Source organism: Echeneis naucrates, chromosome 6 (assembly GCF_900963305.1).
Source record: "Echeneis naucrates chromosome 6, fEcheNa1.1, whole genome shotgun sequence".
Lineage (NCBI taxonomy): Eukaryota > Metazoa > Chordata > Actinopteri > Carangiformes > Echeneidae > Echeneis > Echeneis naucrates.
In genome coordinates this window covers 16836778-16856419 of record NC_042516.1, presented here as the reverse complement: position 1 = coordinate 16856419, position 19642 = coordinate 16836778, and the positions used below count along the sequence as shown (strand labels likewise).

The 19642-nt window shown below is 42.3% G+C and overlaps 1 protein-coding gene across 3 annotated transcripts in view; it reads right to left on the bottom strand.

Moving 5' to 3' along the window:
* Positions 1 to 19642, bottom strand: part of LOC115044779 (nectin-2) — a 69561-nt gene that overhangs the window by 34231 nt on the left and 15688 nt on the right. For all 3 annotated transcript variants that reach the window (XM_029504025.1, XM_029504026.1, XM_029504027.1), the window contains exons 2-6: positions 7367 to 7476; positions 6255 to 6504; positions 5048 to 5341; positions 4780 to 4897; positions 3876 to 4024 (exon numbers count right to left, since the gene is read on the bottom strand). In XM_029504025.1, coding sequence (XP_029359885.1) covers positions 3876 to 4024; positions 4780 to 4897; positions 5048 to 5341; positions 6255 to 6504; positions 7367 to 7476 — 921 coding nt within the window. The remainder of the gene's footprint in view (positions 1 to 3875; positions 4025 to 4779; positions 4898 to 5047; positions 5342 to 6254; positions 6505 to 7366; positions 7477 to 19642) is intronic.

Genomic DNA, 19642 nt, shown 5'->3' with positions numbered 1-19642 from the left:
ATTCTATCCAATTATTTTTAATGCTTCGCTCAAGTCAGTTCTTTAGAGTTGCTCTCAATTTCTATGCTGGTAAATCTGCTTGTGAATAATAATTCATGTTTTATTCCACCCTTCCTAAGAATGCTTAAAAGATTCAAGACAGAGGTGTAAAGGAGCACAGGCTCCCAGTACAGACCCAGACAAGTTAACAAAGCACCAGTGGAACTTATTTAAGTGGGTGAGAAATGAACTTCCCAAAAACATGCTGTAGAATGAACCAGCCCAAATCTGCAATATGGATGCTGTGTGAATACCCGCGCACACATACTGTACATTCACACACACACACAAAAAAAAAAAAAACACTGTGGAAGCCAAAAAACAGCATGCTTCTTATGAAGTCACATCCTACATGACCGTAAGCTCCAAGTGACTGCAAGTAATGAGGGAGATGAGGCATAACTAACATCTACTGCAGCCTCCCAAAATGGTCACACACACAGACACACACACACACACAGACACACACAATAGTGATTCTGTGTTGGGCTGCACCTAGAGCATAGCTTAATAGTATTCTGTGTCAGCATGTTAAGTTATTGACCAGTGTGTGTGTGTGTGTGTGTGTGTGTGTGTGTGTTAATGAGGGGTGGGCAGGGGGCCAGTTGCAGGCTGGAGGGAGACTTGGCTCCATCAGACCTGTTCTCTGGCTGTTTTTGCATGGCTAGAGACATAGATGCATGAACACACACACACACACACACAAACCCAAGGGAGGGAAGGGGTAAAGCCCCTTGTCCTTGAACTGTCTCCTCAGATGAGTTTTAAAATGGTAGGAAGTGCACCAAATTGAGTAAAACCATTTTCTGTTGAACTGACAAGCCCCTCAGACCATGTGAGGGACTCAATCAGAACAATTTTTTGAGGTTCAGATGAGCCACCCCTGTAAGGGAGGATGTGATCTGGGGTAGCCACATGAGAACTCCCCAGAATAGAGGGATGGATGGAGGGATGGTGACTACTAAGCTTTTATTACGGAAGAGCTTCTGGTATTTAAGAGTTAAGCTTGGCGAGAGAGCGAGAGGGCACAGAAAATGCTAGGGGCAGGAGTCGCTTCTCTGAGCAAGGAGATCAACGGCAGACTTGCGGAGGTTGAAAGACAACCTGAGAGAGATAAGGAAGAATGAGGAGAGAGCATATGCTAACTGAGACGATGAGAGATGCAATGAAGAGACCAAACTGCGTTGAAAGGGATAGTGAGAGAGAGATAAATCGAAAGGAAGCGGAGTAGAGAGCCAGGTAGGATACATTCATGTGTGACTAAGCAGCAGGATCGAAGATGAGAGGAGGAGAAGCAAGGAGAAGAGAGGACATCCATCCCTGTCTCTGCCTCCAGGTGCACAGAGCAAGACTGAGGGCAAAGGACAAAGGCAAACACCCACACAGACACACACTACTGTGCAGTGTGTGTATGAGTGCGTCATGCAGCTGTGGGTTATAAGGGAGAGGGGGACCTGCTATCTAGCAGGTGCTGGCCATTTCACGCCTGTCGGCCCCTCTTAGTCCTGTTTGTCTACATGCATTCACATTAGCCTCCATCTGGAATGTGGACAGTGATGGACTCTTTCATTCCACTTAAACAATACTCACTCCCATCTTTCTTTGTAAACACATCTCTCTGCTTTCTTCAAACCTTCACTGACTCCTCCTGGTTGCCTCAGTCACCGATTAACTGCCAGCAAATTTTGCTCACGTTATCCTCCTCCTCAGCCAGTGAGTAAGAGAGTGGGATGGAGGGAGGAGGTGGACAAGACCAGATGTAGGAGGGAAATGACAGAACAAGGAAACTGTGGAATGTTCAACATGGGAAGAGACCAGAAACCAAAAAGAAAACAAAAGAAGCAAAAAAGAAGATGAAAGTTGGGTGAAGAAAGGGAGAGTGGAAATAGTAGGATTAAAAAAAAAAAAAAAAAAAAAAAAAAGAGGAGAAAAGAACGGATGGGGGAGTGAGAGGCAAAGCAGCCAGGAGCTGAAGCAGCAAAGGGTGACTGATCCGCTCTGAGAGGCTTGGAGACAGACAGACACACATGCTATATGGAGAGATATTGGAGGCCAGTAGCAGTTGAGATACGATGCAGTGGCACAAGATTCCCAAGGGAGTTTAAATGCTGTCAGCATCCACTGTCTCCCTCCAACCCTCATACATTTGATCTCTGAGACAGAGGACTATGTGCTGGCACACATTTATCCCAGTGCATGTTCTCTTGCTTTTTAGTATAACTTCCCCCCTCCGCTGCCTGGATCTGCCTGGTTGTTACTTGTAACACACAGCAGGAGATGGTACCATCCTTTGTGCAACAGAAGCCAGTGACACTACTAGGCAGCAGCAAGGAGTGGCCCCACAGGATTGGTGAACATTGCTGTGCCACCACTAGGGACCTGAGCAAGGATGGTGGTGGGGGGTTGGAAGGAAGTAGTGCAATAAGTAGAGACTGAGCAAGAAGGAGAGAAAATGAGGTCAAGAAAGAGCTGGGTGGCCCTTAAAACGTAGCCACCAGAGAACCCGCCTCCCCACACAGAGTGCATAGTTTGTTCGTATGTCAGCAGAAAATAACTTCTGGTTAAGTGCAAGTATGCATCAGAATAGTGGAGAGGGATGTATTTTGTATGAGGTGAAATGCAGGAGAGAACCCCCCTTTTTTTTGGGGGGGGGGGGGCAGGGGGGGGTGATAGCAAACTTTTCCCCACCAACTCCAACTGACTTGACTCGAAACAGTTTCCTCCCAAGACATGAAGTGAAAGGTTTAGCAGCACAGAGACAGATACAGACAGGTACACACCTGACTAAATACATTCACATCAAATACCATCCTGAAAATGCACACACAAATTGATAGTGTCTTTGTAAAAAAATTCTCTCACAATGGCACTGTTGACTTTGAAATAAATTGGATTTCTGTCAACTTGTTTATCTCTGATTGCAGACTTCCAAAATAGTAACTAATGAAAACTGCTCATTTACTTTGCTTTAGCCTTGTCTGTCATTACTGATGGCCGAGGGTACTGTTGAGAAGGTAGTTGCTTTTGCGATCATGACTGAGGGGTGAACTGCTCTCATTTAAAAGAAAAGCAGGAATTTGAATAAGAAGTGCCATCCAAATCTACAAGTAACACGCTCAGTGCGAACTACTACTGAAAACCTCTTTTCTGTAAATGCCTTCTGATGTTCAGAAGGGGACAGACGGACCTTGGCTGCTGCCGAAAGTTGAAAAACTGCAATAGTACAGTGTTATTGAGTGCATGCAAAGTCACACAGAAAAAGAGGCATACATTCTTAGCAGGACAGGGAGTACCAGATGAAAAGTTGAAGGGGAGAACCAAACGCGCACACAAACGCACATCGCGGACAGAGCAGCTGAACCCTTTAACTCTACACTACACAAAAGTCCCAAGCCAATCCTCAGCACAGAGAAAGAGTGTGTGTGTGTGTGTGTGTGTGTGTGTGTGTGTGTGTGTGTGTGGTAGCACCAGGTGCATCCCTTGAGATGGACATAAGAGCAAAGCACAGCAAGATTTTTTTTTTTTTTTTTTTTTAAACATACAAAGCAGGTGAACGAGACCCAGCTGGGCCCCAAGTGTGTTTTTTATTTCACAGTGCTTTAGTGACACATCGACTGTCTACGATTTATTTGCAATTTATGTAGACTAATCTTGGTTGGTTTTGTTATGGCAGCAATAATTTGAAAGCTGCTGACACGTCATATTAGAGAAGTGCAAAAAAACATTTTGCTAATTGTTTGGGGTTTTTTTGGTTTGTTTTAAGTTTGAGGACCATTTGTTTACATACCCTTTTGAGTGCATGTGATGTATACTTTTTTTTTTGCCCCTCCACTCACCTCTGACAAAGACTGTGACCTGATCTCTGCTGGTCCCAATACGATTCTTGACTTCACACACAAAAGTGGTGTTGACAGCATCGTCCACCTTCAGCACTTTCAGCTCATTGTCTCTGATCTGCACTGTCTCTGGCATCTCTCCTGACATACTGCAGGAACATGAGAATATTTGTCATGAGGGGGCAGAATAGAAAACAAAGAAGAGAATAAAGTGAAAATGGGACTGTGGTTTTCCTGAAAGCATTTGAACCGATGTACATGCACAGAAATGTGCTACATTGTGTAAAGTCATCTTATTCCCTTATTGTTGATCAGCAACACAAAACCCATCAGTTTCTTGCTTCCTCAAAAAGGCAATCCATTATCACGCAGTGAAGGAGAATACAGCAGAGATAGGAGAAAAATCAACACTGCTGGATCTAAGCCCGAAATCTTGTCTGTCCTATAGTTATAAGTTTGAGACTTTTATTTCGTAAGTTTTGCCACAGTTAGGTTGATAGTTGGATAGTACAGGAAAAAGAGAAGTAGGTACTCATATCTCATTATTCATCTTCTACTGCTTATCCGTTTCCGGATCGTGGAGGGTGCTAACCCACATATGGAGAACATGAAAACTCAGCGCAGAAAGGGCCTAGGCCCAGGAACCGGGCCCGCGACCTTCTTAGTGTGGGGCCACAGCGCTAACCACCATGCCGCTGGGCTGCCATATCTCATAATGTGAAGTTTAAAATCACCAATCATATAAGCCATAATGAGAAATTATTTGACTATTTCCATAATCTGAGCACGGAGCTAAAGTGGCAATTGAATACACAGATTAAAGTGAAAACAGGAGGCCATCCGAAAGATAGGCCAAACAAGAGAAGACAAGACAACAGAGATTCCTCAAACAGCTGATTCTCACCTCTTCCAGTGGGCAGTCAGCGGGACAGGGTTTCCAGTAGCTTGGCAGGTGAGCATCACATTTGTACGACCCACATACCAGTTATTGTCATAACCTACAATTGTCACCTGAGGGGCGTCTGAGGAAAGAACAGATGAATGGTGGAAGGCAGGAGCAGTGAAAATGATTAGTTACTCCAAGGTTTACAATCATGTTAGGTTATAGTAAAGATCATTACAGCAAAGAAATTAATGAACACAGAGTTGTGTGCATGTGTTTTATGTCTTACATTCAACTGCTAACTTCATTGGGAAGCTTTCTGGTTTGCTCTGAGTCCTGTGTGCCACCACACAGCTGATGTCTTTTCCGTTGTCTGCTGCTGTGGGAACCATGCGGTATTCGCTGGTCACTGTCACTGTGTTGTCGGCACCCACCTTCCGCACCATCGTTCCATTGCCGCTGGCCGCTGTCACCCAGGAGATCTCGGCAGCGGGACGGCCATCTACAGACTCACAGCGTGCCACGACAACTGGCTTAGTGCCTGCCTGCACTGTTACAATGGAGGCCGAGTTCTGGGGCTTAGCTGATGGATGGAGGAACAGATTGATACAAGGATGGATGGTGGATGGAGAGAGGAAGGGACATGAAGTGGAAGAGAGAAGATTAAAGGATATAGAAATAGATAAAATGGACACACAGCTGGGAGAAAAGATAATGTGTACCATTATTGATAAACAGTTTGATTCGCTAGTCTGGCAAGGGCAAATCCAAAACCTCAATCTCCACACATTCTGTGTACCCCCCCCCCACCCACACACCCCCAAACACCCACCCACCGACACACACACACACACACACACTCACACACTCTATTGTCTCTCCACAGTCTACATGATAAACAATTATGAGCAGCAGCGCAAAATCCACATCCAAACTATTTCTTCTTTCACTCTTCACTTCCATTTTGTTGAATCTACTCAGCTGCTATCCCTATCACCAGCCTATTGATAACCTATTTCCCTGACTCCAGTGTTTTTAACAAATTATGAATCTCCACACGATCTCAGTCACTGTCGACCCCCTCTGCTGTATCTCACTCCTCATAGCTCCTCCACTGTTCTCTTTGATGCTAGTATGGGACCAGAGGAGAGCAGGCACGACAACTAGCCTGATCAATATAGAGTCCTGGGGGGAGGCAGGGAAGTGGCATGATGTGTTAGAGAGAGAAGAGCATACCGAAGAGCCAGGGGTGCTCAGCCAAGGTTAGTCCAATGGTTTCATTGCATTAACAAGAACACAATTGATCTGACAATACCACTTAAAACAGCAATTAAACCTAACTGGACAAGCTTTTAACCCACATCCTACCTTTGGGGGAGGGAAAGAGTTAAAGGGACAGCAGGGGATAGCAAAGCATAGCACTATGTATAGTCATTCATACATACATTTGTAGCAACAAGGTAAATATGAGTACATATATCATGTAAGTGACATACCCAGCATCACTAGATAGGTGACACCCTGTTCGTTGCCAATTGGATAGGTAGCATATTCACAGATGTATTTCCCCTCATCAGTCATTCTAACATTGCTGATCTGGATGGAAGGGCTGGTCATGTCGGGGGGACTGGATGAGAAGCTGACTCTGCCCTTCACAGGAGACTCAGGGTAGTTGGGTTCAAACTTGGGGTGAAGCACAGCAATGTTGATCCTTTCCCCTTCCTTTGGCTCGTAGAGCCATGTGACCTGTGGTGGAGAAAGTACATGGTCAGGAGTGACTAGGACCAATAAAATGAATACAGGCCATATTTAGCTTGTCATTCATAGGCTACACTTTTTTCTGTCATCCACATTTTGCTGAAAACTCTGCAGAGCAGCGTACACAGCATTATAATGAAATAAGAGGAGCGGGTATGAATATGTATGCGATTTTGTCAGGAGCAGTGCTCTCTCTCTTAGCTCCTCCTCATCAAACCAAGCAGAATTGTAGACTTCCTACTTCAGTGAAATGAGACTAAGAAGTGTACCCATTACCATATCCAATCCCCAGAAGCCAAATGAAGCTTAGTATTGTCTGTTTGAACTAATAAAACAATAGGACTTATTGTGATAAAAAAAAAAAAAAAATTAAACTATTACTAGCCACAGGATTATTTCTGTGGGTTATGATTTGTTTCATTTAAGTTTCATGTGCCAAATAAACAAGCCAAATGGCCCTGTACAATGGTGTCATATTTATTTTGATTGCAATGAATTATTCCTATCCACATATTTCACAGGTTTTGCACACCCACAGTCAGGTTGATGTATAATTTACAATCAGTGGGAAAATGCCCATTTGTTTATTTAAACATTGCATCGTCATTTATTGGCCAATGGCTATTGAATTTAGTTTAGAAGCAAACTGCAAACACAAGCAATCTCCACAATTAGTATTGTGTTAAGTCAGCATAAGGAGCTGCATTTGCAGGATGTAACATTTCTTATCACAAGGTTTGAGTGTGGTGGTGCAGTAAAGAAATCAATCATCAACCAAAACACACACAAAAAAAAAAAAAAAAAATCTAACAAAACAGAAAAACTATCATCTGTTTCTCCAACATCTGACCATTGTGAGCTGAATCCCAGTAGAATCAGTGAAGGCACAGCGTAGGTTGACTGTCTGGCCAGGATACGACAACACCTCTGGTTCCACCTTCACTCGTTGACCTGCCACACCTAGAAAAAAAAACAAAGAAAGTAAAAGAGAAACTTTAAGGTCTTTTATTTCCAAACTTGGAAAGGAGACAAAGAATTGAAGAAGGGAAATAGTATTGTTACAAAGCCTGATGATAAATGAGGACAGTGCGTAGGTGTCTGGTGCAAGAGAGGACAACATTAGTGAACCTAGGCAAGCAGGCCAAGAGTCTGTTATCGCTCCATGACTCTGTGTGCATGAAGCAGCTGAAAATAAAGAAAGGGATGTTGTGAAGGGAAATAAAAGGGGAAAAAAAAAAATCAGTTCTCTTGTGCACTTAGGTCATAAATCGTCAGGATGGTTTATGCTTTTCTATAGCCTGTCATTTGCTGTGCCGATACATTCCTCTGCAACAGCTAGGAGTCAAAATAAATATGCTTTTCTTGGTGTGTTGTCAGTGGGTGTGCAAGAAACGGAGGGGGAGCTTTAGAATCACAATCTATCCATGTTTGTTTGTGTGTGTGTGTGTATGTGTAATCCAGATAACTGTGAAAATGTAATTACTTGTATGAGTAAGCGCGCATTAGTGTGTGTCAGCAAGATGGTAGCTGTTTTAAGTATGAACGGATTACCTGTGGATACATAACTTCAGATGTCTGCAGCCAGGGCTACATGGGCAAATGTGTACGTGCTCACAATGTTTTTAACCAGCAGGCTACACATGCACACACAGAACAGTACAGACAAAAAACTATTTCCCCTAAAGACAAACAATTACTTGCGGAACTAGTTCCACCAGTTTGTGCTGAGCCAAGGCAGTTGCGTTGAAACCAATATGATCTGGAGGGCCGATGGAACGCACACACACACACACACGCCCACCCACCCACATGAAACCCAAAGGCTGAAAGATAAAACGAAAGGCCAGCTCTGTCTTTCTCTTTTGACGAGCAATAACACTACACCGTGTCTTCTCTGGGGAGAGCCAAGGTAGAAATAGAGAGACAAGAGGGAGGAATGAGCGAAAGACTGAATGGGAAAGTAGAGGAAAACAAGGCTTTCCTAGAATAACACCAGTTCTCCCAGGACCAGCCCAATTTACAACCACAAAACAACCCCCTTGTAGCCACAGAGGAATCTCCGGACAACCACTAAACGGCCCGTGGGAGCAGCAGAGAGCCTTACAGGGCTGTAGCAAAGAGCAGCACTCTTTTCCCTCTTTCCTGGACACACACAAGCAGCTCTCGCACACTGAGACACATGTATTTAATGACAGTTTTATGGGCAAGCTCCTGGCTTATTATTCTTCAAATATATATCTTTCAGCAAGATACTTAGTGAAGATCAACATCGCTATGTCTAACTATCTGAACTGGTCGCACGGACTACAAATTAGCTTTGGGAAGGGGAGCTGGACTGGAAGGGCAGAGGAAAAAAATGTAAAAAATAAAAAGGCTACTAATCCCATTGATTAGTTATTGGGATTGTGGCATATGGACACCTTGAAATTCAGAGGTGACAAGTTTGCTTTGGTGTAAAATTAGGAACTGGATACAGTTAATGGTCACTTTTTTATAGTGAGCGATTTAATCTACAGTCTTTATTAGATGTCCTAATAAAAACAGTAATTGTTACTACGGAAGAGTTTTTTTTTGTGTCTGCTTCATTACACATACAGTTCTGTTAACCTGAACCTTAACTTTGTATTGTTATTTTGCCCATTATCATTAGGTGATAAAAGTAGCTGAACAACACCATTAACGTGTTTAAATAGTCCTTTTGACACAGCCTGTCAGCCAAACGTTGGCTGTACAGATGAGTGGCTCCTTGGTGAGTGGTGCTGGTACTCGGCTGCTTTATAATTTGTTTGAAGACAGACTACAAATAGAGCCAGTGTATTTTTGTCCCTGACCTTGAGCAGGGGAAAATAGCCTTCATATTAGCAACAGTAAAGGCTGGCATTACATGGACTGGTGGCCATTGTCTGGGCTAATGCCAATTGACGGATGCACTAATTTACAACACTGTAAAGTCAGGTGACAGTGCATTTGTCTACTATTGCTTGTAGTTTTCAATCTCTATAATAAAAGTATCAGCCGACTTTAAACTTCTGTTATTTTGATTTTGCTGATCCTTTTGGAAGAGGAACTCACAGCACTTCCACGCATGTATTCACACACATGGGGGGGAAACCCAAGCCAGGCCTCTTGTCTGCCATTTTGAAGAAATAAGAAGAACCCACACAGGTCAACTCCTGCCAGAGCTCAGATGAGAGACAGGCTACCCTTATGAGACTCTATGAAACCCCAAGAAAATGAATGTTATACATAAGACATACAAAGACCTGTATGCCATCATTCACCATGACAGTCCCATCGCTGTAGATTCAGTGTTAATGTCAGTGAAATGGCAGACAGAGGGGAAAAAAATAAATAAAGCACTGGCTTTGTATGAGTGTACACATACAAGGACACAGACTTCTGGAAAGGCTGAGGGAAGTTGGCATTTGAAATGGTAATTGTCAGTAAATATATTTAGACAGCATTGTTCACATTAAAAAGAGAATAAGATGGGAGGTGAAGTGAGACAGAGACTAAAGAGAATTAAAGGTAGAGTCAGTTCAAGGGTGAGAGTGAAAAGAAAGGAGGAACAACAGAGGAAGAGGAGAGGGTTGGAGGGAAGGAGATTGAGAGCAGAAGCCTTGTGTCACCACTGTTCTAGTTTACAGTAGTTCTGCTGCCTGCAGGTGACATACAAGAAACACCCACCGAGACAAACACACGTGAAACAACAAATGCGTGCTCACACAAAGTTCCCTCTTTAACATCCTTCAATAGATAGATGCCACCATTTCACTGTCACAAGTCATTATGTCTTTTAAAAACACATGATGTGCGTGCACGCCGCACACGCGCACACACACACCTCGTCATATTAACAGTCCTCTCTGATACCCTGCCTGGTCATGCTGACATTTCCATATTTCCCACCATTTGTCTGTGAAGGGGGGAAAATTAATCAGGAAAGGAGGAGAGGAAGTGTACTATGAGGATGGAAGGATGAAAGGACACGAGAGACAGCCTGGGAATGCCAAAGTGATGGAGGATGAGTGTGGAGGAAGGTGACATGTTAGGAAAGTGGGGATGAAAGGGTGTGAAGAGAGCACGGTGCCAGGAATAGAGAATGAAAGCGGAAATGAAACGGAGGAAGTCATGAGAGAAGAGGAGGAGAAGGAGGCTCTCGAAGGGGAGACAGTGTGAGCTATAAACAAGGTTAATAGAAGACAGCTGAGGGACAAAAGCAGGAGACATTTGGAAGAGGAAAATAAGAGCAAGAGAGAAGTAGGTGGAAAAAAAAGGGGTGAGTGCAACCCAATGAGAGAAACTAAAATTGGAGAAGTGTGAAGGGAGGGTAGAGGTAGAGAGAAACAGAGCGAGAAGCAGATGAGAAGAGCGGGAGGTGTGGAGAGGGAGAGCAGAGGGAGGCAGGGTAGACTCCACACCTGACCTTGTGAGAAACACTGGCTGTGAATAGAGATGGGGGGGGGGGGGGACACACAGTGGAAGTGTGAATGAGCCAGAGGAGGCAGGAGAGGAATAAAAATAATAATAAAAAAAATATATTCAAAATCCTAATTTTCTCTGCAAGCCCATTTGAACCAGCCACAGCTTATAAAACAGGCACATGCTTATCAGCCTGTGTCCGTCTGCCTCACTACCATGCTGGCTGGCTCCAACACCTAATGGTATTCGTGTCCTCTGCCTGATCCCCGACTATAGGGAACAAAAGCACAACGTCAGGGGGACAGGGAGTGCAGGCCATCACCTAAAATACCTAATGGCCTTCAGAGCTCACTGACTCTGCCATTTCATCAAGCTAGAGGCTAGGTACTGTCAGGTGGACTAGAATGAAGCTTCACCATTCCCCACGTTCTTTAAGATTGCTTCCTTGCAGCCCATTATTGTGTATGTGTGTCTCTCTGAATGGGTGAAATAGAGAAAATATGTGGGAGTGTTTTCCTTTGGCCTTTCTAGCACACTGCTGTCTCAATAAACGCCTTCATTATTCTTCCAGGTCTGTGTGAATTTCTCGATTCCCATTATTGTCTGGTGGTGGTTGTTGTTATTGTTGTGCCCACCCTCTCCACTGCTGATGAATAATAGCTTTGATACAAGCAGTATGAAGTGCATGACAGAGCATCATGGTTCAGTCAGATGGAATCCATTTGTGCCAGCTCCATTTGTGCGGCATTTTCTTGCAGAGTGAATTAGAATGATTCCCTGCCCACCATCCAAACTTGATGATTTGATATGCTGGGTTTTGGACCCAAGAGTAGCACCTGTGAGTTCATTACACTGAAAGGTAAATCTTGGTCAGATCTCACAATACAAAGAGGTAAAAATGCGGGAACAAAGATTGCTTACAGAAGGTGATAATAATGCAAAGTACGGCATCTACCAGCAAAACACGTCTACCAAGGCAAAGAGCTCAAACCCTCTTTAAGTTGACAGTAATTTAAGTCTCGAAAAAGATGAAAATGGCTGGCCGATCAGGTCATGTTTATTTTTCAATGTTCAATGGGCTCAGTTTTTATCATTGGCAGTACAACAAAGTCTGCATGTTTGTGCACTGGTCTTGGATACAAATGGTTTTTACACAAAAGCACATATGACAGCTTTGTGAGGCACCCAGTGTATAATTTTGTGTTTTTGAGACATTCACACAGAGGCAACAATTCAATTTCACAATTATTACAGGAGTTGTTGTTTTGTACAATGCAGCTTCTAAGTATTTGTGCAATGATGTGTCTTGTATTATTGCTGCTCTGTACTCACTGAAATGAGCTGAAATGAATCAATAACCAGAGGTTAAAGTGATGACCCTCAGGTTTATAGTATTTAAGGCCGTTTATATCTAAAATGTTGACTTCAGGTATGGGACTCCAATTCTCAGACAATGACAGAGTTGTAATTCCTGTATTGTTTAGCTGATATGGAAAGCTCCCCCATCTTCCCCATTATAGTCAAAAAGAGATAATATTAATTGCAAAATCTTTCATGTTTACTTCTTTATCCCTGAGCTGCTGAGCAACAGCTTGTTCTTTCTCGCTATCTTCAATACTTTTCTCTTCATCATTGTAAATACCATTATATTACATTATATTGCAGCATTTGTGCCCAGCGTAGTTGTAATTTAGGCACCGACTGCTCATTTTTCTTTGGTCCTCTGTTAGCTTTTTTGTGCAGCTCTGAAAACTCACACACAGTGATGGTCAAATGTGTATTCGAGCTGACATGTGCCATCTGACATTCTACTCAAAATGACCTGCCTGTGCAGCTGCCCTTATAAGTGTGACTTCAGTGTGATGTTTCCATTATTACATCTGAACCAAACCAGTGACACTTCTGTGGCTGTGTGTCATGCCCAAACTGCTGCTGGTTCATACAAATAGCCGTTATCAGCTGGAGTCTGGAACAGCACCAACCTCAACCTGCTGTCTGCCTCTGCTGCTACCCGACACTGTTGCAGTGCTAGTTACTCTGACCTTCATTCATGCAGATACACACATGCATTACGCACACACTAGCTCATACAGCAGCACACTCCTTCGCTGAATGTGCATGTTGACACACACACGCACGCACTCACGCACGCAAAGCTGTGGATACTTTGGTATGCAGGGAGCGGAGTGGGAACGCAGCTTAGCTTTGACAGGGAAAGCAGTTTGACAAGCCAAGAGTAAAACCAGGAAATGAAGACTTGAGATGCGTCTCATCTTCTCTTGACCTTTCCACTGGGCTCTCAATGAGGGGCCAATCGATACAGCATGAGAAAGCTACATTTACACATAGCTGTTGTGCATTACAAAGTTCTCCAATGTTATCACATTGTAATCCATTCATATTCTAAATTTTACTAGCAATTTAGTCAAGAGCACCTAGATTTGGTAAAAAAAAGCACAACTCAAAGAGCATAAAGGCTATAACCAGTGATCACTTCTCAAAGAAATTAATATATAACTACAGATGTTCAAATAGGTGCAACAGAACAAGTTAATGTTACAGCAATGTTGCATGCAGGAGACAGGAGGTAAAAACCAACTCTGTGATGCAAGAGTAGCAAAGGAAAAAAAAGGTGTGAGTGGAAGGGAGTGCTATATTTCACTTTGTTCACAGTGACATGATGAAATACATGATAACTGACTGAACACAGTGTGGAAAGAAAAAGGGGAATCAGACACAGGCAAAAATAAAAGAGGAAGGCAGATATGCATGAAATGTAGCAGAAGGGGAGTGGAGGAGGGGGAAAAAAAAAAGGCAGTTTGGAGGGAGGGACGCACCAAGACAAGAACAGGCTTCAAAGTGGCAAGGAGAAATGAACAGCTGGAGGAGAAATTTGCACAGCGAGCCGTGTGCTTCGTGAATGTGTGTGCACATGCATCTGTATACTGATGCATATTCTTCTTTGGTAGTTGCCAGTTTAGTGCAAACATGCCGTAGGACTCCAGCGAATATCATTTGCAAAAATAAGCATTTGCCAATTCAATTAAGTGTATCATCTTAATGCAAAGAGACCCAGCAGGGATGTATTAAAAAAAATAAATAAATACATTTTAATTTTAAAAAATCCCAATGTTTAATATGTGGACACTTCTCATCTTGAAATACTACAAACTCCTGCATGCAAACCTGGGCCTGGCCTTAGCTATGTCATCAGGCTATGTATACTCACTATGTATGAGTTTAAGAGTGAGAAACCGGCAAAGAAATATTCACAATGGGCTCTCCAAACCATTTAACTGAAGGAGCGCTGACATGAAATTACACAGACAATAGATATGCACATAGCTCTCTGTGGACCCTCTTTCGCTTTCTCATCCTCTATCTGGCATTCTCAGTTATGTACCTTCCACAAACCGAAGATTTCAGGCCTCACAAAGCTCTGCCAGTCAAGTTGGTGGGGAATAAATGTATTCTTCATGTTTGCGTGAATGGAATTGGAAATATGGTAGTGATCCAGACACACATTGTGATATCTTTTGTTTCATTCGGCGTATTACACCTCACAGCATGATGAACCTAACAACCAAGCAGCATACACAGCTCACGTTATCATTGGGCATTTGCAAAGCTCAGAAAATACCATGCATAGGAGATAAAAATAACTTTCAGTCGTCAAAATGGTGTATGTGAGTATCTGTGTGTGGGGTTGCGGTGAGACAAAACATATTTCTACACGTTACAACCGCTAAGTAAAGCATAACCACATTTAGACAGGCAGTCACAGATGCACACAGTATCAAGCACACACTGGGTGAAGAGGCATTCCTCTCTACTGGGTAAATAATTCATCCCCTGGTAAGAACGAAAGCAGTATGCTCTCCTCCTTCTCCTCCTCCTCCTCCTCCTCTCATCTCTTCATTATTGATAGACACCAACATCCACACTACACCTGACCCAGGAGAGGGGGAGGAAAGAGAGCGAATGAGGGAAGACGTGAAATGGTCGAAAAGGAAAGAGCAATAAAGAATGACTTTTGGACAAAATGAAATACCGCAAGTGGTCAAAGTAGAAGTGTATAACGCATAAAACAGAGAAGGAAAATGACCAAGGCCATCAGGCAGGAGCTTGGTTTTATGGTACTGCATGTTTTAATCTGGCACTGGACCATTTTGTGTCAGTAAAGTCTTGCTTGTAACGGGCAGTTTACTGTAGACAAGGAGGACACGTCTGCCCTAAACCAAACAAACAAACTGCCACTTCTATACTGCCTTGCTACCACTATTAAGTGACTGAATAACTTGCTGGCTGGATGGCTGACAGACACCCAACTCCCCTGTGGCTTCCTGGCTCTTCTTAGACTGCTCGGCCCCTGCACACCATTCTACCTCCACACCTCCCTCTTCTCTTTGCATTGCTCACCCCGCCTCCATGACTTAGCCCTGTCCTGTCTTTTCATTTTGAAATATATCCTTTTCATCCCCTTAGCTTATTCTACTGTTTCTGGACTACGTTTTTGTTTTTTTTTAATCCTCTTCTTGTTTTTTTCCTTTGCTAGTTCCTCTTCTGTCCGACTTCATTCAAGTTCCATGTGCCATCGCTCCCCATGATAATTGTACTGGGCATGTTATTTTAGCCTTGCATGTAATATTGGGTTTTACTGCAGGGTGACCATAGTGACACATTTGCACTCAGTGTGTAAGCATAAAATGAAAATGTGAGTCTTTGAGAAAACATTTTCCAAACAGGTTCGGGGTCTGTGTCCAGGTAATATCTCGATATATTCCCCATTATGCATGCTGAGCCCATGCACCTCCTTATCTAAGAGCAAACTCGCGCCCCCCAAAAAAAAATCCCTGACACCACTCTTGAAATGACTCTGTTAGAGTGTGTGTGTGCGCACATCCAATGTCTGGCATCACTTTACTTCAGAAATATCCATGAATTAAAAAGGTGCAAGTTAAGTCAGAAGTGCACAGCTGGAGAAAAGTGCCAAATACTTCGGCAAATGCCCAAGATGTCTGCCTGTGCGTGCCCACCTCTTCATCTTTCCTCTTGTGAGTTTATAGTCATCAGTGTGCCAGTTGTTAACATAATGTGATTACGCCTCCTATTTTCGCCTCCCTAACAACACTTGGATGTGAGAGTCTACCGAGATGTCAGGGAGGATATTTCAGGCTGGGTGTGATCCGTTCCCCAAATTAAAAAGTCGCCTGTTAAAGTGAGAGGAATTCCATGACAACCCTGCCTCCGGACCACAACAAGGCTGTGTTTCCAGGTTTTTCTATCCACTGTTCACCTTTAGTTCACCTTGAACGGGAAGGAGGGGTGAGAGGGGGTTATTTCCCAGCTGTTCGTTTCACTCAGCTCGCAACTGACAAGCCCATTGGTCAAGAACGCTGCCAACATGGACCTCATTCAGAAGTGAGGAGGTGAAGGCCCAATCCAATTTCTACTGTACATTAAAGGATTAAAATGCAGTGCTGTGATATGAAGTAGACGGCTATTAACACTGTGAGGAAGATCACACAGCATGCTACCAGATCAATGCCAACCATATGGAAGACAGAAGGTCAAACAAACTGATGACTGTGTCCATCACGACACAAAACAACCACCAGCTGGATTGAATGACTGATGGATTCCCAAAAGAAGTCTAGAGGGAGTGATTTGATAGGACAGGCCAAATATGTACCAAAATACAACAACCACATTTGTGAAAAAAGTTAAACCTGTTGAAAAATTATTACTGGAATAGGAGCAAAGGTTGTGGTTTATTACGATTACGATTCATATTACTATAATACTTTAGTGTACAGTTTAAAAATCATACATATAGATAATTTCTTAGTCTAGATACATTTTGGGGGGGGGGGGGGGGGGGGAAACAAAAAAAACAAAAAAACAAACTGTTACCCACCAGCTGTTGGATTCAAACAAATGAGCACTGTAATGATGGGGAAATGGGAACAATTAGTTAACATAGAATAGGGCAAAATATAGGAGGAGAGGATAATAGGTAAGGCAACCAATTAAAAGAAGAAAGAAATCATGCTTTGTGTATTAAGACAGCTGCATTGTGTGCTGGAGTTTTTTTTCCACAGGTCTGGAGAGAGGCTTGAGGGCTAAGGTGAACTGCTCATTGTCTCCAAGGCTCAATGGGAGGCAGGTGAGATGAAACTCTGCACTTCAACACATGCCTCCCATCAGTTCTGCCATAAAGGATGGGGGGGGAAGGTGATACCAGGCAGGGACGGGATGAATCAGAGGAGCAGGCTAAGAAGATGAGGACTGCAGTTTCTATCAGGTCAAAACAGAGGAGGATCCAAACAGCAGGATCATATATGCAGTTAGTACTCAGGATTATTCTTCCATGGACTCTTCCACGGTTTCATCCCTTTGCAATGAATGTCAAATTCAACTTTAATTATTATCGGATGGACAATCACTAGCACAACCTGCCTTAGAAACATGCTGCATAGTTATGATGCTAACCAATGGATGGACAAACAAGAAGAAAAAAGAGACAGGAGTAAAGTTCACCCTGGAAGATCAAAGGGAAGGTGTCATCTCAAATCAGTCTGTAATGGAGGAGCAAATGAAATGAAATGCACTGAAAAGAAATGAGTGGCCAACTACATGGCCACAGAAAAAGGTAAGAGTAAGGAAGGACATCTTGGGAGAAGAGCACCAATCAAGCACAATACAGAGAGGGAAGAACTAACATCATACAAAAACAAAACTACTCATTTTAAAAAAGTAAATAAATAAAAAAAATATATATATATATATATTTTTTTTTTTTATTATTATTTATTTATTTTTTATATATAGATTTGCAATCTATATATCTATATATATCTATATATATCTCTATATATATCTATATATCTATATATATATATATCTATATATATATATAGATATATATATATATATATATAGATAGATAGATAGATAGATTGCAAAAAAAATTACTGACTAGTCATGTTGGTGTATTTGCTCCTTGCCGTCAACATTTACTCAGGACCGTGAACACAGCAAGCCTTAATTAATTGTCAAACACTTCACTGGGCCGATGATTCGTTGAAAAATGAAGTTCTCTTACCCTGTCTAGTATTATGTTTGATGCATATGCAAATATATATGTATTTATTTTTATATTTGAGCAGTCAAGCTGAAAAAGTCAAAAGAAAGTTAATGGGAACTATTTCATTATCTTTTAACCATTGAGATTATTTGAGGAGCCCAAATGCTCAACATTTGTTTATTGTATTCTCTAAAACAAGCAATTGCTGAAATATCATAAATGTAGGAAATTATTCATTTTCACAATGCTACCTCTGGGGCTTTGTGGTAAATATTAAACTTTTTAAATCAATAATAAAATGAATGGTTAGTTTCAGCCCTACAGATTGCAACAACAACGGACAAAAAAATAAATAAAATTAAAAAAAAAAAAAAAAAAAAAGGACAATCCCTGAAAGTAAGACAACAATGCAGTATTGATTTTGTTTTTAAATTACAACATCACAGCATCCTCAGGTGTCAGCTTATATGATGGAAAGCAAAGGAGGGTGGTTATTCAATTGGAAGCTCTGCTGTCAGTCAGTCAAGAAAAAGAGGATTATCTATGAAACAAAAGGAGGTTAATGACAATCTAAAATGTATCAAAAACCAATGTTTTTGATTGGCACGAGAAAATGTTTGCAGCCAGTAGCATAGGGCTTCAATAATTGTTTGAATTGTGGAAAAAATGTCTTGTTCTAAATAGCTTTACTTGTCTGAAAAACCAACAACAGTGGATCACGTTTCTCTTCAATAGCAGCCTGAATGCTGGTTTTAGCCTGTAATGGCTCGGCAATAACAATGACAGTACGATTGCTCTGACTCAAAAGATGGGAACTACTTGCAATAGTCAAACACAAACACACACCCACGAGAGGCTGCAGCTGACCTCTTGTCAAACTGTCGTTACATTAAGTTGGACCTGCCTTTGTTTACCACCTACCCCCTTAAGGCAGGGTGACACAGAGGATTGGGTAAGTAAAGGATGGATATATGGGGTTGGGAACAGAGATGGTCTCTCCATGCTCCACTGGCAAGCTTCAAGGACAGATGGGTCCTTCAATATCCCAGCTTTGTGTAATTAGACAGTGTTCTGTCACGCACCAAAGAATTGCTCTTATTTGTATCATATTAAATGCAGCATGGATACACCCCATTGTGCTTTGCCATCGAGACCGAATGCAAAAGGGGAGCAAAGGGGGATTTGTACAAATTTAATTACATTTGTAATTCACCCATCTTCAGCTGTAATCACTCTGGTTTAAGTTAAGTAAATCCACTTTTCAGTTAACCACCCACACCAAGTGTTGCTTTGTTAAGCAGTGTAAGGTCTGGTTATTTGGGGGAATTTCATTGGCAGACTGAAAGTCTCTAAGTGAAAGTAAACATAGTTCTGTGCATGAAGCAGTGAAATACTAACAGCTGTACCTGTTTTAGTTTGGCTATGACTTCAGCTCACATTTATTTGATTAGACATGTGTGTGTGTCTGTGTGTGTGTCATTGCTGGTGTATGCTTATGTGTCTATGAGGCCACCTGCCGTGTCTCCAAAAGGCAGGAAAAGATCTGCTGCTGTGTACATCTTTATGTCTGTTATGTGTCGTTCTGTGTTTGCCTGAATGTGTTTGGTGCACCTCAGC